The sequence below is a fragment of the Malus sylvestris genome, chromosome 6 (assembly GCF_916048215.2).
Source record: "Malus sylvestris chromosome 6, drMalSylv7.2, whole genome shotgun sequence".
Classification (NCBI taxonomy): Eukaryota; Viridiplantae; Streptophyta; class Magnoliopsida; order Rosales; family Rosaceae; genus Malus; species Malus sylvestris.
In genome coordinates, this window is record NC_062265.1 from 6,004,773 (window position 1) to 6,030,422 (window position 25,650).

Here is a 25,650-nt window from a genome sequence, read left to right on the forward strand (position 1 = left end):
TAAAGATATCACCGGTTGCCACCATAGTACTGTTTATGCCAACTGAAGATGTGTCAGCGAAAAAGAAAAGAAAAAATCTCAAGGTTGTTGAGAGAATTTGCGCAGGGCAGTTGTGTGTTGAATTGAAGGTCCTCTTTCCATTGTTTGTAGCTTGGTATTTATACGAACAAATGTTGTGTGGTGCAGCTTCACGCTAGTATTTGATTTCAACTCAAACTCACTAAATGAAAGCCCATCCTTTAGATACCATCATCGTCTGACTCAAATACCATCATCTTCTGACTGCTTCATTTATTCAAAACCCAAGTCTTCCTTCCAAAAAACCATGCCTTCAGAGACTCCTAGTCCAACTAGAGCTTAATTTCCATCACATTGATCCATGCACGGATAATAATAATCCCAAAAAGCACACTACGTAACCAAAACCACAACATCAAAAAGGTATGATAATTATCCCATCTGCATACATATTTATCTACTCCATTCACCATGACTTTTCAAACCTCGTTTAAATCACCACCTCAGGATGCTAATTTATGGCGCCTATACCAAAATATTTATCCACATCTATAATAATCAATTTGCAGCATACTATTCATCCAGATCAACTCGAATTATGCCACCGTGTTCCCAACTTGGAGATCTCCCATAATAAATTATTTAAAAGATAATTATGATAAAAATCATAACATTATCCTTTAATAATAACAAAATGATCTTTTACCCTTCCATACGACGGTTGATAAGTATGCTTACTCAACGGCCTCGATTACTCGGGCCGATGGTGCAAATTTGGGTCCAAACAAATTTAGACCATAAGACTAGTGGTTGTATGAGCCGTAATTTATGTTAATTATAATTTGGACGGATGAATATGTTGAATTAGAAACTTAAGAAAGCCGCTCCCTTACCCCTATTTTTGAGAGGCCGTAATATTTTTTTGGCTTAGGCTTCCAACTAACTTATTGGGTAAAAGACGGTTTACTACCTTCATGTTTCGTGGTTTTGAACATTTAGTACATCAAGTTTTTTTCGTCTCAGATTCATACATAAAGTGTAAATTTTGGGACAGTTTCATACATCCGTTAGTCAAACTGTTAAGTCTCCCATTAACTATGACGTGGCGCACTGACTGGGTGCCACGTGTCATCCACGTTTTTTTTTTCTTTTCTTCTTCCTTCTTCTTCTTCTTCTTCCTCCAACTGCAACTTTCTTTTTTTTTTCTTCCTCCTTCTCCTTCTTCCTTCCTCCTTCCTTCCCTTTCTTCCCCTTCTTCCTTCTTCTTCCTTCTCATTCTCCTTCTTCTTCCTCCGAATCTGGGGAAGCTTTCTTTTTTTTTCTTTCTTCTTCTTCTTCTTCCTTCTCTTTCCTTCTTCTTCCTTCTTCTTCTTCTTCTTCTTCCGACGAATCTACCCAGATTCAGTTTTTTCTTTTTTTTTTCTTTTTTTTTCTTCTTTCTTCTTCTTCTCCCTTCTTCTTCTTCTTCTTCCTCCGAATCTGCCCAGATTCAGTTTTTTTTTTCTTCCTCCTTCTTCTCTTTCTTCCTTCCTCCTTCCTTCCCCTTCTTCTCCTTCTTCCTTCCCCTTCTTCGTTCTTCTTCTTCTTCTTCCTTCGAATCTGGGGGAAGATGAAGATTTTTTTTTTTTTTTTTTTGAGGAAGAAGAAGAAGAAGAAGAAGAAGAAGAAGGAAGAAGGGGAAGGAAGAAGGAGAAGGAAGAAGGAGAAGAAGGAGGAAGAAAAAAAAAATAAAAAAAAGTTGCAGTTGGAGGAAGAAGAAGAAGAAGAAGAAGAAAGAAGAAAAAAAAAAAAACTTCCCCAGTCAGTGCGCCACGTCACAGTTAACGGGAGACTTAACAGTTTGACTAACGGATGTATGAGACTGTCCCAAAATTTACACTTTAGGTATGAATCTGAGACGAAAAAAACTTGATGTACTAAATGTTGAAAATCACAAAACATGAGGGTAGTAAATAGTCTTTTACCCAAACTAATTTTATGGCCTTGCCGACTTGCATGAGTTAAGCATACCGGCAACATTCATCCTTGGCAATAATTAAACTCCGAACTAAGTGCGAGACAATCCATTACATAAGGGGAGAGTCCACTCTTCGTAGAATTGATAAGCGACATCTTCCTCTCTTTTTTCAGGAATATGAATGCACCTAATTTGATACTCCATTGATAAAGACTGGAAATGTTATACTGTCAGTGTACCTCGTGGAACATATATATATATATATATATATATGTGTGTGTGTGTGTGTATGTGTGAAGCATTTAAGGGAATATATTTTCATTTTTTTTTACAAAAATGAGAATTAGTTGTATGGTCCACACCGTATTGAACTTTAACGATCCGAACCATCTATTTTTCAAGTTACACCAAATCGGAAATATTTAAGACATCTAATTGGATTAAAAAAAATTAATGAATACTTTGTTATATAAGAAACAATGAAATTTTATCTTGATAATTAAATAGGCAAATAATTTTGGATTGAATTGAATTTTTGCAAGGATGATCTATGAATCGAGACTTACAAAATAAGCTATTCGGATAGTTGAAGTTCAATGTGAAGTGGGCCCTATATCTAATTTTTTTTCTTAAAATGAGGATCCCTTTGCATAAATAAATATATATATAACAGATCGATGCCATTGACGTTGCAAAAGGAAAGGATCTTCTCCGGATTGCAAAAGGAAGTCACCAATCACTATGTTTGTCAGCTATTTGACTAACCAGAAAAAGTCCACAGAAAAACATTTTTATGAACTCTACACGCATTACTCCGGGTTGAGTTTGATTCTAGAAAACCACAGTATTCATGCAAAAGAAAGATATATTCAACTGAATTTTTGAATTAGATGGCATTAATTTAAAAACCAATTGGCAGTGAGTGTAGATACTATTTTGATATTATATTAAAACTCAACTAATGAACTCGAAATCAATTAATCATGGATAAAAAAAATTCTGAAATCATTTAAATTGTTAATGTAATTGGTCAAAAAGAAACTCTTCATTTTAGTGGGTTAGCATGTCTACATCGATCATAAGAGTCGCGTTTGCTTCTTCTTTTTTTTTTTTTGTTCCACCCAAGAGTGGAGGACAAGCTCCCATTTCACAATTCTAACTAACTTGTTTTCAAATATAGTCAGAACCAGTGTATGGAATTATGAAGACTAATTGTTTTCTACGTTTGAAGTTTTTGGTGCCTCATTGCCTCCCTTAAAAGAAATTGCACACATCACACGTGTGACCGTACTCATGCCACATGTAGAAATGAGCAAAATACTCACGGGTATGGATAACTGCAATTACCCATTCATTTAAAATTTATGATTACAGTTATCATTAACCGTTTAGATAAATAAACGGTTTTGTGTATAACCATTTAATCATGAACTTTGAATAGATGGTTATGGGTATTACCCTGGGTTATAAATGGGTAACCATTTAACTGTTTATTTTAATATATGAAAAAAAAAAACAATTCAAAATAAAAATCCTAAACCGTTTATTTTAATAAAAGAACTTTTATTAAAAGTGATTGTGAACATAAGTGCGTTTTGGAAAAGTTGTGGAAACTTAGTTATAGAAGCGAGTAACTGATCATTTGTGTTTTTAATTTTTCCAGCAAAAGTTCGAAAACTACATGTGTACACGAGAGGGACAGAGGCATGTGTGTTTTGATCCAAAACTTACCTGAGAAAAAGGAAGACAGGTACGAGGCAATCTACAACTCCAATCAATCTCACTTGTTACACTCTTGTGCTTTATGTATAGATACATGATATATCCATATATGTACACTATGGTCCCTCAACAATCCCTTCAAATTAACTTTACCAACTGATAAATGGGTAAACAGTAAGGAAAAAAAATGGTAAAAAAAGGGCTGAACGGATAAACAATTACAGTTAAATGAGTACACGGTTATGAGTATGGTTAACCGTTTATAAACGGTTATGGGTATGAGTATGGTTAACCGTTTAACCCTAAACCCTAAACCACGTGGGTAAGAGCATAAATGGTTGTGGGTAAATAACCACAGTTACCTTCCTGCCATAACTGTTGCCCATTCCTAGCCATAGGTTGCAACCCAAAATACATCATCTCATCATCTACCCTTCATATTAAACCAACAAATTTTCTTTTTGGCTTATTTTTTGGTACATTTCTTCCATTTGAAACTCATATTTCACTATTTTGCACCACAAAACTCAATTGTCGCTTCACTTTGCTATTTTTTGTCAAATTTGTTAAAATATATATATATATATATATAGGGGTGTGCTATCCACACACCCTATTTTACTTCTCACACACCTCTTTGTAATTTCTGTCCATTGGTCTTTTTCAATTCATCCGATCCGACGGCCGAAAATTAAAAATATATGTGAGAAGTAAAATGGGGTGTGCAGATATCACACCTATATATATATATGTGTGTGTGTGTGTGTGTGTGTACACACTTTGACGTGTCCCCTGATATGGCTGCCAAATTACTTAAAAAGATAATCAATATTTACAAGTCAATGATGGGATGCGTTGGAATACAAGCTTAATATGTAATTGGTTTATGGAGGAGGAAGCAAGATTGATTTTGAATATCCCCTTGAGTTTATTTAATCCAGCGGATTTCATGATTTGGACTAAAGAGCCTAATGATGTATTTACGACTAAGAGTGCTTATTTTGTGGCACGAACATGTCATGGTCTTGGTTGGGATGAACCGGTTTGATCTACACTAAATGAGGAGACAAAATTTCTATGGAAAGCTCTGTGGCGTGCCAAGGTCCCGGGGAAAGTCAAAATATGTGTTTGGCGTGGGTGTATGAATGCATTGCCAACGAAGGTGAATTTGAAGAATAGACGGGTTCTTACGGAGGATATATGTGGGCTCTGTGATAAAGAGCCAAAGCCAGTTAAACACACTTTGTTACAGTGCCCACGATTAGCTGCAATTTGGTTTGGTAGTCCATTGGGAATTCGTATGTTTCCGAGGATAGAGGAGGACTTTGGTGGATGGTTGATCAATATGGCAAAAACAGTAACTAAGGACAGTTTTGAGTTGCTTCTTGTGTTGGTGTGGAGCATTTGGAAGGTCAGTAACGAGTTTATTTGGAAAGGTGTGGATGCATCACCATTGGACGTGCAACTTAAATCCCAAACGTGGCCGACGGAATTCAAGAAATGGAATGAGGTTCAACCACACTCAGAAATGGATTGTGTTCAGAAGTGGACACATCCGGAATTTAGTTGGATAACGTGTAACTTTGATGCGGCTTGGGATGAGAATGGTTCGTATGGGGGTATAGGGATTGTCGTTTGAAACTCAACAGGAGGTTTCATGGCTGCAATGGTGTTATGGGAGACTGGTGTCAGCTCGGCCATGCATGCAGAGGCTATTGTTGCACGGGCAGCAGCTATTTTGCTTGGCATTGGCGTGAGGAACAAGTTCAGCTAGAAGGAGATGCTCTTATGGTGGTTGTTGCTATTCAGAATTCGGAAACAGCTTTACTTGGTCATTTTGGTCACTTGTTTGCTGATACACGGCAGATTCTTCAAGGGTTCAAGCAATGGAAGATTTTTTTCGGACCAAGAGAGACGAACAGATTGGCACATCGGCTTGCACGGTTGAGTCTAATGCTTGACCACTCAATTTCGTGGTTTGAAGGACCCCCTGATATTATTTTTGATTTCTTATTGGAGGATAGTCTTGATAGTTAAGTTGGTGCGGAACACTCTTTTTTCCATCGATCGGGTTGAAAACCCCGGCAATGTTTTTATTAAGGCCCACTGTTAGCACCCTATCCTCGATTATGTACGTATTTCTATAATTCAATGAATATCGTGCTTTCATCAAAAAAAATATAAAGGAAGGAGCCTCGGAGGTGAGCAGCCCCGCCATGGCGACAACAACTGCAGCATTACTGCGACATCCAGTGCCTTGCTTGGGCTTTAGAGCTCAACATATCCAAGTCCGAGTTTAAGCTTGAGGGCCAACAATACATGAAGAATGGGTTATAATATTTAGGCATCTTGCTCTTGGTTAGAGCACTTCCAGCCCAGCCAAATCCCCAAGGCGATGGGCGATGGGTTATAATATTTTTTTTATATTTTAATTAATTTTTATGATTTTTTATTTATGATTTTGTGCATTTTTAATTATTACTTTTTAATTATAACTGACGTCAGCCTTGCATCACATAGTTCAGGGGCTAGGCTAGTCGATTTTAGCCTAGGTGAGCAACTAGGCTCCCCCAGAGCCTAGTGGATTGGAAGGGGGTGGAGGAGTTTTGGGGGGAGGGAGGGGATTTGAGAGGGGTGGAAGTGCTCTTATGTTTCTTTTTTTTTCTTTTTCTTATGGGAGCTTTAATGAAAAGGGTTTGAGCTAAGTTTGTTTTAACAAAAAATCATCCTATAACATTATTTAATGAAAATGGTGTTATTGCTATGGTGAATTGTGTGTGTACAAAGAAAAGTAAGAAAACATGAACAAAACTAGGTTTTTTCAAAGGGAAGTGTTATTGGCACTCAAAAAATCTCATTCTACACTCCTCACAAATGTATTTTTCTTTCCTAATATAGAAAGTTTGGGATGTATAATGAGATTTTTGAAGTGCTAATAACAATTCCCTTTTCAAAACGCCTAATTTATTTTTAATTTCGAACAATAATAAAAGATTGGTTGAAAGTATTTGAAAATATTGAAATGTGGTGTAAGGTGGAAAAACATGGTTAGATATTTATAGAAAGAAAAAAAATTATTATTTTTTGTATTTTAATTATTTTTTATGATTTTTTATAATTTTTTGTATTTTTAATTATAGTTGACAACTGCCTTGCATCACATGGCTTTGGGGCTAGGCTAGTCCATTTTAGCCTAGGTGAGCAACTAGGCTCCCCCAGAGCCTAGTGGATTGGAAGGGGGTGGATAGTTTTGTGAGGAGGGAGGGGATTTGAGAGGGGTGGAAGTGCTCTAATGTTTCTTTTTTTTCTTTTTTTTTTGGAATCTTTAATGAAAAGGGTTTGAGCTAAGTTTGTTTTAACAAAAAATCATCCTATAACTTTATCTAATGAAAATGGTGATATTGCTATGGTGAATTGTGTGTGTACAAAGAAAAATAAGAAAACATGAACAAAACTAGGATTTTTCAAAACCCCTAATCGAGAACCATGCTACACCCAAAACAATTGCACCGAGCCACGCCTAAAGTCGTCACGCCGAGCCAAGCCCTGCAACCGACCAAGAAACAACATTATTTTGACATCCCACCGCATCAACCCACTTGGTTGGTCATGTTGCGCTTATGTGGCACAAACCCAAATTGGGCTTCAATTTTTTGTTTCAGCCAACATAACTGGCTTTAACCCAAACCATTAGCAACCCTCTAGCCTGTTGTCCACTACAGCCTCCACCCATCTTTTGTTGGTGTAACAACCTGAAATATCTAATTCGGAAGCCAAACACACAAGTAGGCCATAATAAAATAATGTTAATTATAATTCTAACTAACCACACTAAAAAAATAATCATTTTGTTGAATTTATGGCTGCATCTAACATCCTGGTTAGACTGCCTACGTTTCCAAAAAGAAGGGATCAAGCCATTCGTTGTTCACCTTACACTTCTAGAACAACATACTAAAATTTCATTTAGATCCAACAGTCGGATCTCCGCCAATCACGAAATCAAGTGGCGGTCAATGTTTTATTTTACAAAATTACAAATCTAATTCAGGAAGATCCATTCGCCAGATGCCTGATCCATAAGTTCCTAAGGTCCTCAAATATTACGTACGATAAGGTCTCAAGGTTTGATGACGATCCAACGGTCGGATCATCGATTCACAAATTAATCAAGTAAGGTATCGTAGTAAATTTAGGTTCAAACAATCAACCTACGTCATACGAATATCAAAACTGAAATCAAGGCATCTAATTTAACCTAAAAATAGCATTGACAGACCTCTGGCCACGCACCACCTTGGGTGGCAGTCAGCAGCCCCGACTCGCCGGAAAATTTCAACTATTTAAAAAAATTTCCAAATTTCATAGAAATGTAGAACAAGTCAAGGGGAACAAACTTTATACCTATGGCCAAGTCCAATTTGGCCAGGAAAAACCTTAAATCGCCATAAACCCGCTATAACCTTAGAATTTGGGTAGTTGTCGATTCGTCACCAAAATGAACTCCGACGCCTCATCCAAGGCTTAGGCCTTACTCCTGGGGTTGAGGGAAGTCTTTTGGTTGTGGAGATTGACGGTATTCGTTGATGGATTCACGAGAAAAAGCATAAACTCGCCAGGACACCCGTGGTTTTATGGCTTCGATATGTGAATTTGGGTTAGAAACCTAGAAATCTAACACCACAAGGATGTTGGGCTTGATGAGAGCTTTCCATAGACATCGGAATCACCTCAAACGGAGGTCGGACGGACAAGTTAGGACAAGGTCAAGGAACAGGGTCGAATGGAGAAACCGGGTTGGCCGGTTTCCTCCTTCTCCCTTCCTTCCTTTCCCTCCTGCTCCTCCATCTGATTTGTCCTTCCCTCCTCCTTTTCTCTCCCGCATCCCACATTTCCTATCTTGCTGCCACCTGGCAGCGTTCAACCCCATTTTTTTTTCTGACAACGAAAACATCTCTAATTTCTTCGTTATAACTCCGTTTCACGAACGGTTTGCGCCTACACGTTCATAAGATTGAGCTCTATCCAAATATGTCAAGAAACATGACAAAATATATGAGGATAAAATACGTCCTCATAACATTACATTTAGCCACCTAGGGCATTTTAGTCATTTCACTTTCCGATAAAAAAATTCCACATAATCATATATTTTAAATTTTTTAGGGTATTACAATTGGGGTGCCTTCTTCACGGTCCACGCCCAAATTTGGGCTTCTTTTCTGCATGGCCTGTAGCCATCTAGCCCAAATATTTCATGAACCATTGCGTTTTCTTGCTTTCACTGCTGACAGTTGTTTAGGTTCGTCCAATTGAATTAATTTTACTGACTCGCAATCTATAAATCTGGAAAAAGTACTTTGGACCGCAGTCTATTGTTATAAATTGCTACTCACTATTTTATTATTTTTCTTAGAACTATTGACATCCTTTCTTAGTCCCGAAGCTACTCACCTTTACCCAAATTCACTACACTAGTTGAATATTGTATCTCGTGTTATTGCATGTACCCTGAACCGCAAATTCATTAAATTTGAACCTAATGTTTCGAATTAGTGCCTTTAAAACCCGAAGTTTTCATAAAACAATACACCCTTGTAAAACTGAAGCTTTTTATGCAATAAATCAAGCCATGTCTTAGGACCTAGATGTTCTAACTTGGATGCTTGTGGTGGTTTTTATTTCTTATAGAACTAATCGCAATTTTGTTCCCTTCATTCAGTGGATTGTCGAACTGTCACAAGTTCGATTTCACTGACATGGAAGTTTCTAAGAAAAACTACTTTATGTCGGTACAAGTCGTGAAGCTCCACTTGATATGAAAAGCAGAGAAACCATTTAACCTAACAATGGTGTGGAAATGCTGAATAATCCACCACCATGATCCTTGCATTCGAAGACTTATGCCTGAAGCATTACAAACGAAAGTACCTCACTAAAGAAGATTTCATGGGTATTTGACTCACTATAAGAACCTTTCAATAATAAAAGATGATTTATTGCCTACAACAAGACATTATCGAAACATTTATGTCCATGAATGGGTACAATTATGAAGTTTATAGAATCCAATCAAATTTTGACTGGAGAAGATTTTTTTCGTCCTTCCATGTCTCTAACTTGCTTCTTAAGCAGCAGTGCAAGGAGTGAAAGTTTATCAAATTCTCATATATGACTACTACCATGTTACTCAAAAGCACAATAGTTGGAGATTGGTACCTTAGTGATTCGGTTAGGAGGAACTGAACATTATAGACCCGGTTTTAGCTGGAGTCTATCAAATGGTTACTATTTGCAACCATCATAATTACTTTGTTCAAAAGAAGGATGATGCGCATAGTTTTTCTTCTTGAAGAAAAGATCATGGCTACCTTCCAGATGCTTGCTTATGGGGCATCTACAAACGCGATTGATGAGATAACGAGGGTAGGAGAATCCACTGTTCTTGAAGCACGCGATAGGTTCTATAATGCAATTGAATATCTATACACCACAGAGTAACTTCGTCGACCCACACCAACGGACCTCAGAAGGCTTATTCAAAAAGTTGAGGGTTGAGGTTTTCCTAGCATGATTGGAAGTGTTAATTGCATGCATTGGCAGTGGAAAAATTGCCCAAGATCATGGCAAAGATGTGACAACCCGTCCCTACTTTTACAATTTTATTAATTTTAAAAAAGTGAATTGATGAAAATGCCTTAGAGGCAAGGGTATTGACTTTCGTTGACCAACGTATAGTGAGATGTTAGAAATATTCTTTTTAGCGTACTTTTGAAGTACTCGATCATACGAACGTGTAGGTGCAAGCGGAATCAAAATTGGAGTCACAACGGAGGTTTTACAGAACTACGAAAATTGAGTGTTTTATATAATTTGAATTTTTGGGTAATTTACTACTTTAATATTTTCTAACATGATACTTTTATTATTTTATTAGTTTTCTGGTTGTAGAGCCCACAACCCACACAAACTCACCTCTCCTTTCTTGCCTCGTGGCATCTTCTCCTCCACATTTAAACCCTTTCACTCTCCCGACTCTTTCTCTTTAATCTTTCTCCCTACAAATGCAGAGAAGCGACGACCACCTTGCTCCACCAACTCCGGCGTTGAGTTCCATCATTTTTTGTGAACCAATGCCACCATCGTCACCTTCTTCCATGTCTCGAACCCAAACCACAACCTTAGAACCTCGACAGTGATGAATGTCACTACACCGTGTTCATTCGATGAGTCAACGGTGGGTTTTCAACGATTTCAACTAAGGTAAGCTTTGAAATCGACGACATTCATCTTAGATCACTGTTTTGTACATGATTATGGGGTTATTTAAGAGAAATGAACATGTTTTGGTGCAGAAATACCTCAGGGAAATATTCCCCAGTTTTTGGCAAAGCTCCAGCACTGTGCAAGCCATTTCCAACCATTTTCGGTCATGACTCAACCCCAGATTGGTACATTTCGATTCCCTAACTTCTGAGCTTTACTTGGCATTTTGAATTTTTGATTTTGGTTGAGAAATGAGCATAATATAGCCCCTCGAAATTTCCCGGCTAAACTCGCTGTTTTCGGCCTTCTTTCTCGAGGAGAAATGGATCACGATGACCCAAATCCAACCTTTTGGGTAGGGCTTTCAAGCCCAAACCCTAGGCCTTCAGCCCACCGAGCTCAACCCATTTTTCTTTGGGCCGGAGAAGAAGAAGAAGAAAGAAAAAAAAAGGGCCTATGCCTAAACCCGGCCCAAAACCTTAGGCCCAAGCAGATCCATTTCTGAATTGGGCTCAAAATATTCTGAGAATATTCTTACAATATTCTTTGGAATATTCCTTGTGTTGTATGTTTCGAAATTTCTCAAAAACCCTCCTAGGCTAATTTTGATGCCCCGAATCCATTTTTGACATCCATTTAGTGAAATTCTAAAATTTTAATATAATTGACCATCGGGTTGTCTTGGTTGACTTTTAGGGTTAACCGTTGAGTTTTTGCCAACTTTTTACGAAAATTGTATGGGACCCTCCTTAGCATATTTCGACGTGCTGCTTTCGAATCCGATGTCCGTTTCTCCAAATTCAAGCGTTCTAATTGAGTTTTACTAATGAATCCCAATATTATGCTTAGGTGCAATTACTATCGGAGACTCCAACTTTCTAGCTTGAATGGATGTGACATCGCAAGTAACTGTGAGTGGGTATTTTTCTTTTTATAGTATATATATGTCTATATCTAATGATGATGGTAGAAATTATGAGGACAACAATCGAGACTACAGTCATTATATTTATTGGGGGTGCAGATATCATACCAAATGTTATAAATTGTAAAGAAGAAAAGAACAAAATATTTATCGGTATTTACCTTGAATTTGAGATACTCAATGAATTGACTAGAATTAAGAATTTTATGCCATTCAAAATCAGTGGTTATGAAAATATTCTTCATAATGAAAATAATGAATTAAAATTAATGATGCAAATATGGATTTGAAAATAATTTTATTTCAAAGTGGAAACCAACTTACAATTCCGTCTACTGACGATTGATAAGGAAAATAGTAGAGCTCGCAGGCATCCTTGATTAAAAATTAAAATACAAGTGTTTAATAATTTTGCTGGTTGAGGGATGGTGCTGAATTATGACTTTTGTTCTTAAGAGAATTCGCAGAGAGTCTCAGCTGTTCGATTAGAGTTCCCCTCCTCTGTGAATGAGCTATTCTTTTGGAGGAAGAGACCTGCTGATTGAGATCCTGGAATCCTGCTACCTTTTGTCGATTGCATGTGTCAAAGGCTGTAAAGGCTGGTGAATGATGATCTTTTTATTGTGGATTTACCCTGCTGCTGTCTTGAGTGATGGATGAATAGTAAAAGTGATTTTACTATTCATGAATATGTCTTGTCGGAATTATTGCTGCTATTGCGGATGCTGTTTTCTGTGGAATTCACATGGCTTCTACTGTGCGATTTATATGAGTAAAAACTTTAAAATGATTGCAAATTATTACATGTTTGAAATTTACAAATCATACGGGTTTTTGGCATCCTGGTAATTTGCCCATTTGGCTGGTTGAGACGAAGCGTCTGATGAGTTTGAACTTGGGTATTCATCTTCATTGTGCAGTAAAGATGCTTCTGCTATAAGTTTAGCTGCCATTTACAATAGTTGGGAGGATTTCCCTTTTTTCTTCAAGCTTGATGTTTTGGAGGATCTGGATGATTTTGGTTGTTTTCCTTTAAATGAGGATGAAGGACTAATGTTTGATAGAGATTGGGTATTTTCTGGGATTTCTGGCAATGCTTGTGTTGATATTGCTGGAGGAAAAACCATTGGAACAGGTTCAATTGGAAATTCTGATGAGACTAAACCGATAATGTTTTCATAGTCGAATTTGTCCCACCATTTAACCCACCGAGCTCTCTAAACTTGACCTGTTTCAATTTCATAATTCCATTTGAAAACCCAAGGGACCTTGTATTTTTCCATTAATAACAAAAGAAGAGTAATTCTGTCATTAAAACGGCTTCAATCAAATTGCTTTTGGAAACTAGATGAAAGGATTTGCATGAGATCTTCAGGTAATAAGCTGATTGTTGGGCCATGAGCTGACCACCAATTTGGAAACCAAGCTGGGAAGTTTAACCTAAAAGTTTTATCAAAGGTAATGAACCAAGAGTGAGTAAAGTCAGGTGATTGGTGAAGAAATATAATGGTCCATGCTTAGATGTAGTCAAAATAACTATATTTGTTGTTTGGAATGAGATCATTTTTTGTATGAAGTTGTTTGGTATGATAAAGGGGGAGTCCCCATTCTTGTTCGGTAAGAAATCTTCCAATATGGAGGGAATGGCAAAAGATTTTGTTTTGATAAGTAGTGTTGTAAATAGGTTTGATGGAAACACTTTTTGTCTCACGGAGAATAGCTTGATAATATTGGAGGGTTTTGAAAGATTCAGTTGGATTATGATGGAAATTTGGAGGTAAGATTGTTTTGGCTATTTTTTCTGTGGCTTGTTTTCTATTGATATGGTTAGGGATGCTGAAAATGTATTCCAATGGATTTTTCTTGATATAGGGGGATGTTAAAGCTAAGTGTTCTAGGGGTTGATGGTGATAACATTGATGAATATGGGCCATAAGGACTGGCAAAGGCCATTTGGTAGTTTGGTCGGAATTGACCTACAATTGATCCTAAGGGAGTAAATCTGTTGGTGATGGCTAAGGCCGATAAGGAATTGGGAATAGATTCATGTTTTACTGGTGGTGGTGGTAGAGTGGCTGGAAGCCTTCTCTGGCTACTGCTATTTCCGGACATTCTTCCCCTGGAGAAATTCTCTTGTTAAAATATCTAGGATGCAATTATGACTGCCTTTAATGTATTCAATTTCAAAATCATAAATACTTAATATGGCTTGCCATCATGCAAAAAATTGTTTGGATGCAATGTTTTGAACATCTTTTTGTAAAACATGTTTTGCAGATTTGCAATTGACACGAACTAAAAACTTTTGATTTAATAAATCATCTTGAAATTTGTTAATGCATAATACAATAGATAATATTTCTTTTTTAATAGTACTATAATTAGTTTGTGCAAGATTCCAAATTCCTAAACGGAAACGAACAATTTGTTCAGGAGATTTAGAAGAGGTTTTTTGCTTGAGGATACCTCCATAAGAACACGTGTACAAAATAATATTTCTGCAATGAATGCGACAAGAAAACGTGTACAAAATAATATTTGTATTGATGATTTAGGGGTTACAATCTCTTTCAAATTTGATCATTTGATTCGATCTCCATGATGCGTAGATTTATGGACTATGATGCCGATTCAAGGGCCGTTGAGGCTTGATCTTGGATGAACGGTCGAAAGTTTCTTCAAGGGCCTTTTGGGTTTGATCTTGAAGGTTGATGGATGAACGGATCTTCAAGGGTTTTTGGGCTTGATCTTGACGAACTGTTGATGAACGGATCTTCGAGGGTCTTTGGTGCTTGATTTTGATGAACAGTGGATGAACGGACCTTCGAGGGTCTTTGGGGCTTGATCTTGATGAACAGTTGATGAACGGATCTTCAAGGGCCTTTAGGGCTTGATCTTGATGAACAGTTGATGAACGAATCTTCAAGGGGCTTTTGGGCTTGATCTTCAGGTCATTTTCTGCCATGATTAAGTAGGCGCCATTGGTGTAGACCTCTTGTATTACGTATGGTCCATCCCACTTTGATGTGAACTTGCTTTTTGTATTGTGAGTTGTGATGATAGGCCTACGTAATGCGAGGACGAGATCTCCAGCTTGGAAAGACCTTGGGCGGATCTTCTTGTTGAATGCCTTGGATAGCCGTGCTTAGTAGCATTCCAAGTGTTGTTGAGCTTCGAGGCTTCTTTCGTCGAGTGCTTCCAACTCTTGAATAGCCATTCTTAGTAAGGGGATTTGACTTTCAAGCGGTAGAACAGCTTCCACGCCATATACTAGAGAATAAGGCATAGCTTGGGTAAGAGTCTTATGTGTCGTTCGATATGCCCAAAGTGCTTCGCTTATTCTTTTGTGCCAGTCTCTCTTTGTTCGGCTGATCACCTTCTTTAGGAGATTGCAATGTTTTATTGAATGCTTTTGCAAGATCGTTGGCCGGAGCATGATACATGGAAGACTTGCGTTGCTTGAACTTGTATTTTTTGCAGAGCTCATCCACGAGTCGGTTGGAGAATTGTTTTCCGTTGTTAGTGATGATGTAGCGAGGCACACCGTACCGGTGGATGATATGTTCCTTGATGAAAAGGACGACAGTTTCCTTCTTCACTTCCCTTAGGGGTATGGCTTCAGCCCACTTGGATCAGTAATCTGTTGCAGCTAGGATATAAGCTTCTCCTGCAGATGACTTTGGAGTAATTGGTCTTACGATGTCCAATCTTCATGCATCGAATGGCCATGAAGTAGCTGTAGGGTGTAATGGCTCAGGTGGTTGGTGTATGAAGTTGGCGTGGAATTGGCAGGCTTGGCACCTTTTGGCATGTTCCAGGCAATCATTCACCGTGCTTGGCCAGTAGTAACCCATTCTTTTAAGTTGGAAATGTAGCTTTGGCCCATACTTGATACGAAGCCCGCACACTAAACACTGAAAGCCAAAGAGTTCTGAATAGCCAGCTCATCAGACCGCTTGAAAAAGATCCTGTTGTCCTTGGACGTGAGAAGATTTCTAGCTACCATCGTAGCGGTTATGTCATTCTTGATCACAAAATCCCCAACTGTAAGAGGACCATTGGTGGATAAGAAGGACGGGCGCCATATGTTATATGAAGAAGACATGTCAACATCATCCCCAACATTCAAATCAAGACGACGATCAGATGGGCAAGCCATTTGCAAAAAAAAAAAAAATGATGAAAGAAGAAGAGGTCGTGTAAGGCGAATTCTTAGAAATACAAAATGAGGGAAATTCCTAACAGGTAGCAACCTTCTAAGTGTGTTTTTAAACATGATTAATGCCTCTATAAAAAGAAGAGGCAACATGGCCTGTTTAGAAATCAAAGAGGCAACGTGGCCGTTCAGAAACCAAAGAGGTACCTCTCCCCGAATTTCAAAAGCTGGGCCGTTTGTTCAAAGATCAAAAAGGCAACAAGGCCACCGGTTCAAAGATCGAAGAGGCACCACTCTCCAAATTTCAAAAAACCGGCTTTTCCAGATTTGTCATCATCTTCCACAAGCAGCCTCAGCTTTGCATAAATCACGCGCAACTTTGTTAAAGATTTTTGACAAAGTTGAAAACGCATGAATCTTACTGTTTCAATTACCCAACGGTTGCCGACAAGAGTAAAGGAATAGTGCCACTACTGGCTGTTGGGAAATTCCTATATATGTCGACCTTCATCCTCCATAGCAAGGCAGACCTGCAAAAATACCCAACCCTTCCTTATTTCTGAGAGTACATTCCTAGCAGAGCCTCTTGAAATACTCAGTTTTCTTATATCACCAGGGTAGAAAGCAAGAGTATCTTATATCATGCTTTCTCCCTATCTTTTCCTTTGTCCTTGTTCTTACCTGCAAAGACAAGGATAAAGAAAGCAATATGTCGAAACCTCCACTCAAACTCCAGGTAAGGAATCGACTACCTGGAACCTTCGCCTGGTTGCTTACCTGGCATTGCTCTCGATTACTCGTCTTCAGCTGCTGATGTACTTCCGAAGAAGATGCCACATTTGCCTGGAGAACAGATAAGGCAAGTGAAAATGATACCTTAAAGCATGTAGAGACAACGTGCTGATTTCCTTCAAGATCAAGTCTCCATTTCCCTGCACAATCAACCAACCCACCAGAAGGAGTCTGAGTTGAATCCAAAAGCTCGAGAAGCTTCAACAACATATTGACGGCACCATCACCGAAGAGCAAAGCCTCGCTGTGCAACGCTGTCAAATCGCCACCACTTCTTCGAAAGCAAGAGTATTTCATATCATGCTTTCTCCCTGTCATTTTCTTTGTCCTTGTTCTTACATGCGGGACAAGGAGAAAGAAAGCAAACAGCCAGCACTTGGTATCAATCTTTCGATCTGGAACCAACTGCCTGGAACCCTTCCCTGATTGCTTACCTAGCACTGCTCTTGAAGTACCCATTGTCTCAACATCTTATGCTTCCAGAGAAGATACCATATATACCAGAAGAACAGATAAGGCAAGGGAAAATGATGCATTGAAGCATGTGGAGACAAGCACAACAAAGCACATGCCGATTCATCCGCTACTTCTTCAAAATCAAAAGTATCTCATATCATTAGGGTTGCAATCACTCTGGGTAGTGGACTCGTTTTGACCCTCAAATTCTTGGGTCAACTCGCTAGGCGTTGTGGGCTGCACGTGCCGATTCACCACCCTTGAATCAAATCCTTAAAGATCAAGTCACTAACTGGAAGAAGACCCCATCAATCTTGAAGATCATACCGTTGACCAAACTGCTCAGGTGTGAATTAGAAAGATTGAACAAAGCAACAAGTCGTCACCTTCACCTCGTGCCTGCTTGCCATGTGTTCGAGTCAACCTTCAAGAATCAAGCCTCAATGCCCCTTGAAAAAGCTTCCAGCCAAATTCAGGATCAAGCCTCGATGACCCTTGAGGAAATCACAAGTCCGATTCAAGATCAAGCGTCCACCACCCTTGAATCAAATCCAGTTCAAGAATAAGCTGTGGAAAGTCAACAATTGGAGGAATCCAAGAAATCCTCCAACCCAGTTCAAGATGAAAGTTGTGGAAAGTCAACAAGCGCAAAAACAAATACGTGCCAATTCATCCACTACAAAAGCCAAAGATCATCTACCACATGAAGCTCCTTGTGGTCCAATTTCAACCTTCAAGATCAAGCCTCGACGACCCTTGAAGAAATTTCAAACAAAGATCAAGAACAAGCCTCAACGGCCCTTGAAGAAACTTCCAGCCCAATTCAAGATCAAGCCTCGACGGCCCTTGGATCGACATCTACATTAAAGGACTTCAAAATGCATCTCTTACACGTGACAAGCACATGTATACGATGCACTTTGAAGTAGGGGCATTTGTAAACATCGAAATTTCGGTGAAATAAATGTTGACCAATGGTTACAATTTCAACGCTTATGTGTCACATAAATTTTACACGTAGCGTGTGACTAAATGAAAATCAAAATAAATCGGAAAAGTCATCAAACAGGACACGTGTCAACACCTGGCAAAAAACAACTTATGTCATCTGAATATTATATCCAAAATTAGGCCTTGGAAAATTCTATAAATAGAAGCCATTTCATTCATTTTAGAGGGGCATGGACATTACACCAAAAAAACCTTGAAGCTTTGAAACTCTAAAGCTCCTAAGCAAATCTCGAAGGATCGAGAAAGCTATCTTCGTTCTTCGTCAAATCCTCCTTCAAAATCAACCCCTAAAGACCCTTGAAGATCCGTTCCAGAGACCCTTGAAGATCCGTTCATCAACAGTTCTTCAAGATCAAGCCCAAAAGCCCCTTGAAGATCCGTTCGCCAACTATTCATCAAGATCAAGCCCCAAAGGCCCTTGAAAATCCATTCATCAATTGTTTATCAAGATAAAGCCCCAAAGACCCTCGAAGGTCCATTCATCCACTGTTCATCAAGATCAAGCCCCAAAGACCTTGGAAGATCCGTTCATCAACAGTTCGTCAAGATCAAGCCCAAAAGCCCTTGAAGATCCGTTCATCTATCAACCTTTAAGATCAAACCCAAAAGGCCCTTGAAGAAACTTTCGACCGTTCATCCAAGATCAAGCCTCGACAGCCCTTGAATCGGCATCATAATCCATAAATCTACGCATCACGGAGATCGAATAAGAGGATCAAATTTGAAAGAGATTGTAACCCCTAAATCATCAATACAAATATTATTTTGTACACGTGTTCTTGTCGCATTCATTGTAGAAATTACCGTGTTTACAAATTTAGCACGCCCGGTGGGACCTCTCTGCCTCTCATCTCTATCTCCAAATCCATAAGAAAGACACATGGCATCAAGGAAGACTCAAGCTGTTCCTGCAACCAACACGAAGAACAGGGGCATCCTCGCCGCAGGTGGTGTCACTTCGGGCATTATAACTCGAAGCAAGGCAAGAGCTCTTTCTGCCTCCTTTTCCACCCCTGCATCAACTCTGCAGAAGGAACAAGAGCACCCGAGGCACGAACCTATGATCACCCTGGCCTCGCTAAGGGTCCCAATGGAGGAAAGCTCAAGAAAATACCCTGGTTCCATGCTTTCCGATGCCGGCTCAAGCGGCAGCTCAGCCATGCAAGTCATGACCACTGGAGTGACTTCCATCGATGAGCAGCTGGCTCATATGAATGAAGCGATCGCAAGGCTAACACGGACTGTGGAAGAAAAAGACTCACAAATCGCTGCATTCGTTAACCAATTAGAGGCGCATCACGATGAGAAACCCAACCTAAAAGGTAATCCACCAAATAGAGGAACTGGCAAAGAAGATGAGCCTCTGGCAGAGAGAGTCGAAGAGAAGTCGGAGCCAGACCTGGCAATGGCATTCATGGGATCTCTTTCTATCCAGCAGCTGCAGGAGATGATCGCCAGCACCATCAAGGCGCAGTATGAAGGAAGCTCGCATGACTTTGTACTATACTCAAAGCCCTACCCCAAGAAGATTGACCCTTTAAAGATGCCAAAGGGTTGTCAATTGCCAAAGTTCATGCAATTCGATGGAAAGGGAAACCCAAAGCAACATGTCGCCCATTTCATTGAGACCTGCAACAACGCAGGGATAGAAGGAGACTACCTTGCCAAGCAGTTTGTGCGCTCACTGAGTGGTACACGGACTTAGAGCCTGAGTCCATTAACAGATGGGAGCAATTGGAAAGGGAATTCCTCAACCGCTTCTACAGCACCCGCCGCACTGTGAGTATGCTAGAGCTGACGAGCACGAGGCAATGGAGGGATGAAACAGTCGTGGACTACATCAACCGATGGCGCAATCTAAGCCTCGACTGCAAGGACCTTGAGGGAATTAGAGCTGAAGGTGTACCATTTTCCTGACTCAGACATGGATGCAATGTTAGACGACTTGCAAGAAAAGAAGGTAATCGAGCTACCCGAATGCAAGCGGCCTGAAGAGATGAATCGCGTAAACGATCCTAAATACTGCAAGTATCATTGAATCGTGAACCATCTTGTTGGTGAGTGCTTCATCTTCAAAGAGCTCATCATGAAGCTAGCACAACAAGGGCGAATCGAACTTGACCTCGAAGACACAGTCGCAACACATACTACTACAATTGCATTTGGATCCTTCGATCCCGTGCCTCTCCAAGCGACACCTAACCATTCCTATCAATGCTCAAGTTGCACGATACCTTCTGCGCAACCATCGCCGGGGGAAAACGACCAAGGTGCACTTACCAATGATGAAGAAGGATGGACGTTGGTGACCTATAAGAAGACGAGGAAGCCAAGACCGCAGCTATAAGGCCAAAAGGGGAGCAAGGGAGAAAGTACCGTCGCCGCAATAGTAGGAAGCCTAAAAGAAATGAAAAAGCTGCCAAACCAACGTATGCTGGGGAACCTATGGAGCAAGAGCCACGCATTCCTGTCTCATTGCACGAGTACTTCCCGAAGGACTTTTTCCAACAGCGCACTACCGTCGCCTGTCACATGGTTGAAGTAGAAATGGAAGAGCCTTCAAAAGGCAAAGCTATCACCACTGAGGGAGAAAAAACTCTCACGCTTGAAGAAGGTCTGCTAACACACTTTAGCATTGAGGAAGCGCTACGATTGCCAAAGAAGACGCGAAGAGCACTGGCAGCGGTCTTGGCAAGTCTCGACGACCAAGAAGTGCAAGAAAGCAAGAACGAAGGCCTGAAGCTTCGACCATATGAATGTGCCACATGCTGTGCCGCCGAGGACGCAATCCACTTCACCGATGAAGACTTGCTACTAGGATCCAAGCCTCACAACCGTCATCTCTTCGTCTCTGGGTACGTCAGGGAGCACAAAGTCAACCGCATGCTTGTGGTTGGTGGATCAGCCATAAACATCACGCCAAAGTCAACAATGACTACAATCGGCATCAAGGCGGATGAACTGTCCCTAAGTCGTCTACTAATCCAAGGTTTTAATCAAGGAGGACAAAGAGCGATGGGCATGATCCGAGTGGAGATGACTATTGACGAACTCAAGTCAAGCACAATATTCCATGTGATTGATGCAAGAACTTCCTACGGCTTGCTCTTAGGAAGGCCTTGATAAGCTCATATTTATATATATTTTACATCAAATTCACTTGTCTTTTCTTAGTTAGTTCCTTATATTTTTGAGCTATTTACTTTGTTTTTGTGTTTAGTAGGATTTGTCAAGCAAAGAAAAGAAAAATAGCACAAGTTGGATATTAAGTGACAAATTCGTCAAAACTGCCTGTGCAGGTCAGCTGACTTTGGAAGAAAGTTGCGAACAGCTCAGAATGAATTAGAGAATGAGCCTTATATTCTTAGAAAGCTACGGATGTCTATTTTCTGGAGCATTTCGTAGATTTTTAATAGCATTTTTGTAGAAGAAGTTATGGCCGTTTTAACACTGAAAGGTTTCCAAGACGCTGTGCAGTTTGTAACTGCATTGAAGGCAATAAATCCAATAAAACTTGCAGCCAAGAACAAGCCAGCTGAAAGCTCCTCAAATATCAGATGAAATGGAATTAAAGATGAGGATTAAGTGGGAGTAATTGGCATAAAGGTTGCCCAAAGAGTTACAATTGTTTTACAATTTCCTCTCACTTATTGTCATCACTAAATGGCTGCTAGTGGGGTGAGTTATGGAGCAGAAATGGGGCAGCAAGCATGGGCATAAAGGCTGCAGGTTGCAGCAGCAAAGGAGAGTTCTTTAGAGAAAAAAAGATAGAAAAAAAAGGAAGGAAAGGAAGGAAAAAAAAAAGCAAGGCTGCTGCGTTGAGAAAGGAAGGAAAGGAAGGAGGAAATCTTGGCATTCTCTTCTCTCGGTTTTATCTTCTCAAACTCATGTCTTTCTTTTGGTTTATTTTGAGAACTATGTGTAACTAATTTTTTAGAGGTTAGGGGCTGTTTTGAAGCCCCGAATATGATTGCAATTTTGTTATGACATTTCGTTAAATTATTTTTATGAATGGATGAAACTTGGTTCACTACTTGTCTCATTGATGAATTCTTTATTTGTTTTCTATGGATGCATACGTAGTAAGCATATATAGGATTCTAATGCTATGAGTATGTGTGTGCCTGCCCTTGTCGAATGAGGACCTACATATGTTCTAAAGTAGTACTTGTTAATTGCGATTAACATGTGAACCAATTTCTAGGATAAGTAAGACAACGCTAGTACTTACGATGCCTTGTGATGACTCAAACTCTTTTCGTTCTTAATGATTTCTACTTGTTAAATCTATGAACACGTCATTCTAGATTGCATGCTAGGGACTAAGTTAAGTTGAAAACGCCATTCTCTTAACATACTACGTAAGAAAGAGTAATAGGTTGAGTTCTAACATTGAGCCAACTTGAGCATCTTCATCCGGAAATAAAAGAAATTTGAATGAAACATAACATGTTTGCATGATTATTTGGTGGTGGATAGCAATACCCCTAACTCGTTTTTCTTAATTTGTGAACTACTTAAAATTTGTTTCTACCCTGTTTTTGTTCGATTTAATTTAAATAGCAAATCAACTCCAAAAATATCAAATATTTGTGTGAGTGTAGCTTTGTGTGTCTAGTATCTACATATAAAAGTTTGTAGACTTTAGATATGTATAAGTCAGTCTAATAATTATTTTTCGGTGGCTGGTCAGTAGGGACAACAACCCAGTTTTTGTGACATTTTAGGTAGTTAGATAAAACAATCTTCTGCGGGAAAGACCCTTATTTTCATATGCTACAATTGACAAATCTTAGTGTTAATAAGGAAAATCAATAGGACATTTGTGTGCTACTTTGTGGTGTGCTTTTAATCCTATCAAATTTTTGGTGCCGTGTCGCCGGGGATTGTTATTTTTAATTACTTATTTTTCTGTTGTTTTCTTTTCTTGTCTCATTAGTGTTTTTGTTTTTGTTTTTATTTCAGGTACTCTTCGTAGTATATGCATACTCGAAGGTCCAAGAGCATTGATCTAGCTTCGTATGATCCTGAGCTTGAACGAACACTTCGAAAGCTTCAGGGAAAAATCAAGCCGAAGCGTGCATCGGTGTCCTTACCACCATCTTCTCCACTACATTTGAGTTCTGAAGAGGAGGAAGAACCACAAGAAGGCATGGCTGATAACCGTACTTTGAGGGAGTTGGCAACGCCGAATACGGATCAACAACCATTGTGCATCACCTATCCAAATGCAGACGGAGGATTTGAGCTCAAGTCCGGCATGATTCACTACTTGCCTAAGTTCCATGGCTTCTCAACAGAGGATGCCAACAAGCATCTCATGGAGTTTCACGTGGTATGCTCGGGAATGAGACCAGCAAATGTGGATGAGGAGCAAGTCAAGTTGAGGGCATTCCCATTTACATTAGAAGCTAAGGCAAAGGAGTGGCTTTACAATTTACCTCCGGGATCAATGAACACATGGAACCAGGTGAAGCAAGCATTTTTGGTGCAATATTTTCCGGCCACAAAAGCTGCAAGCATAAGGAAGGACATATGTGCAATCCGACAACAACATGGAGAGCCCTTTGGAGATTACTATGAGCGATTCACACATTTGGTTGCATCTTGTCCTAATCATCAAATTTCAGAGCATCTTTTAATATAGTATTTTTATGAAGGATTATATGGTACTGATCGTGTAATGCTTGATGCAGCAAGTGGAGGAGCATTCATGGACAAGACACCAATAAATGCTAAGGCATTATTAAAGAACATTGCTGGCAATACACGACAATTTGGAGGGAGAGATGAGCTACCTCTTAAGAAAGTTAACGAGGTAAGTGCTAATTCTAGTATTGAATTACAATTAGCTAACTTGACTAATCTTGTGCAACAGGTTATGGTGGCTCCAAAACAGGTGTGTGGTGTATGTTCAATGATGGGACATGCCACGGACATGTGCCCTTCGTTGATGGATCAAGGTGGTCTTGAGCAAGCTAATGCGTTAGGAGGATTTCAAGGGCAACAAAGGCAAATGTATGATCCATTTTTCAACAACTATAACGCAGGATGGCGCGATCATCCACACTTAAAGTGGAACAATCAAGACAACGGACAACAATCTGTTCCCAACAACTATAACCGTCCGCCTGGCTTCTTTCAAGCAAGACCACAAGCACCATTTCAGCCTCAACAACAACAAGCTCCAAGTAAGTCTCTTGAGGATTTAATTGCTTCTTTAGCTAACTCTACTCAATCTCATCAACAGAAAACAGACAAAGCAATTGAAAACCTTGAGCACCAAATGAGTCAGTTAGCAAGTTTGATGGGGCAACAACACCAACCAGGAAGGTTGCCTAGCCAAACCGTGGTGAATCCAAATGCGGAGCAGATGAATGTTGTGACTTTAAGGAGTGGAAAAGAAGTTTTTGAGCAGCCGAGGATGCAAAAGAGGACTAGAAAAGACACAATTGAACAAGGGGAGCTACAAACCAAGAATCTTGAGCAAGATGTAGCTTCAACATAAACTGAAAAGTCTCCTAAAGATACATAATTGAACAAAAAAGATTCTGATAAGGTAAGTAAAGAAGTTCAAAATTCATTTAACTCATGTGTCCCTATTCCTTTTCCTCGTAGGTTTATAAAGTCTAAGAAAGAGCAAACTGATAAGGAAATCTTGGATACTTTCCGGAAAGTCCAAGTGAACTTACCTCTTTTAGATGCCATAAAACAAGTGCCCAAGTATTCAAAGTTCCTTAAAGAGCTTTGTACGAACAAGAGGAGATTCAATGATCAAGAAACTGTGGCATTAAGCGAGGAAGTATCAGCTGTTTTGCAGAGAAAGCTGCCATCGAAGTTGAAGGATGCCGGTAGCTTTACCATTCCATGTGTAATCGGAGGGAAAGAGTTTGGGAGAGCATTGTGTGATTTGGGGGCATCCATTAATCTGATGCCATATTCAGTGTATGAGTCATTGAACCTTGGAGACTTGAAGGAAACAAAGGTAGTAATCCAGTTAGCAGATCGTTCAAATAGATATCCCAAAGGCCTATTGGAGGACGTACTTGTGCAAGTGAATGAGCTTATTTTTCCCGCTGACTTTTTTGTTCTTGAGATGGAGCATGACCCTATGCCTACTGCACTTCCTCTTATATTGGGAAGACCATTCCTTAGAACAGCGCGTACGAAGATTGATGTCTACGATGGTACCTTAACCATGGAAATTGATGGAGAAAGTGTCAAGTTCAAAATCTTCAATGCTATGAGGTACCCTAGTGATTTAGAATCTTGTTTGTCTATTGATGCGTTTGACTATTTTATGCAGGATTGTTTTAATGAAGGTGTGGGACAAGATAATTTAGAAAA

The 25,650-nt window shown here is 39.5% G+C and overlaps 2 protein-coding genes across 2 annotated transcripts; both read left to right on the top strand.

Annotated features, from left to right (window-relative positions):
* The first annotated feature begins 4,838 nt into the window (after positions 1-4,838).
* LOC126625408 (uncharacterized) lies at positions 4,839-5,471 on the top strand. Its single transcript, XM_050294509.1, has 2 exons — positions 4,839-5,304; positions 5,347-5,471. The coding sequence occupies exons 1-2, from the start codon at positions 4,839-4,841 to the stop codon at positions 5,469-5,471; spliced, it is 591 nt and encodes a 196-aa protein (XP_050150466.1).
* Positions 5,472-23,284: 17,813 nt separating this feature from the next.
* On the top strand, positions 23,285-25,646 carry LOC126625409 (uncharacterized). The gene is made up of 4 exons (XM_050294510.1): positions 23,285-23,912; positions 24,000-24,789; positions 24,922-25,551; positions 25,610-25,646. Exons 1-4 carry the CDS (start codon positions 23,285-23,287, stop codon positions 25,644-25,646), a joined length of 2,085 nt encoding a protein of 694 aa, XP_050150467.1.
* Positions 25,647-25,650: the final 4 nt, after the last annotated feature.

Excerpts from the sequence above, each read along its gene's own strand:
- LOC126625409 (XM_050294510.1), top strand. The coding sequence starts at position 23,285 with ATGCATACTCGAAGGTCCAAGAGCATTGATCTAGCTTCGTATGATCCT. Across the intron at positions 23,913-23,999 it reads CACACATTTGGTTGCATCTT|CAAGTGGAGGAGCATTCATG; the intron begins GTCCTAATCATC and ends TGCTTGATGCAG. Across the intron at positions 24,790-24,921 it reads CTACAAACCAAGAATCTTGA|GTTTATAAAGTCTAAGAAAG; the intron begins GCAAGATGTAGC and ends TTTTCCTCGTAG.
- LOC126625408 (XM_050294509.1), top strand. The coding sequence starts at position 4,839 with ATGAATGCATTGCCAACGAAGGTGAATTTGAAGAATAGACGGGTTCTT. Across the intron at positions 5,305-5,346 it reads TGCGGCTTGGGATGAGAATG|GAGGTTTCATGGCTGCAATG; the intron begins GTTCGTATGGGG and ends GAAACTCAACAG.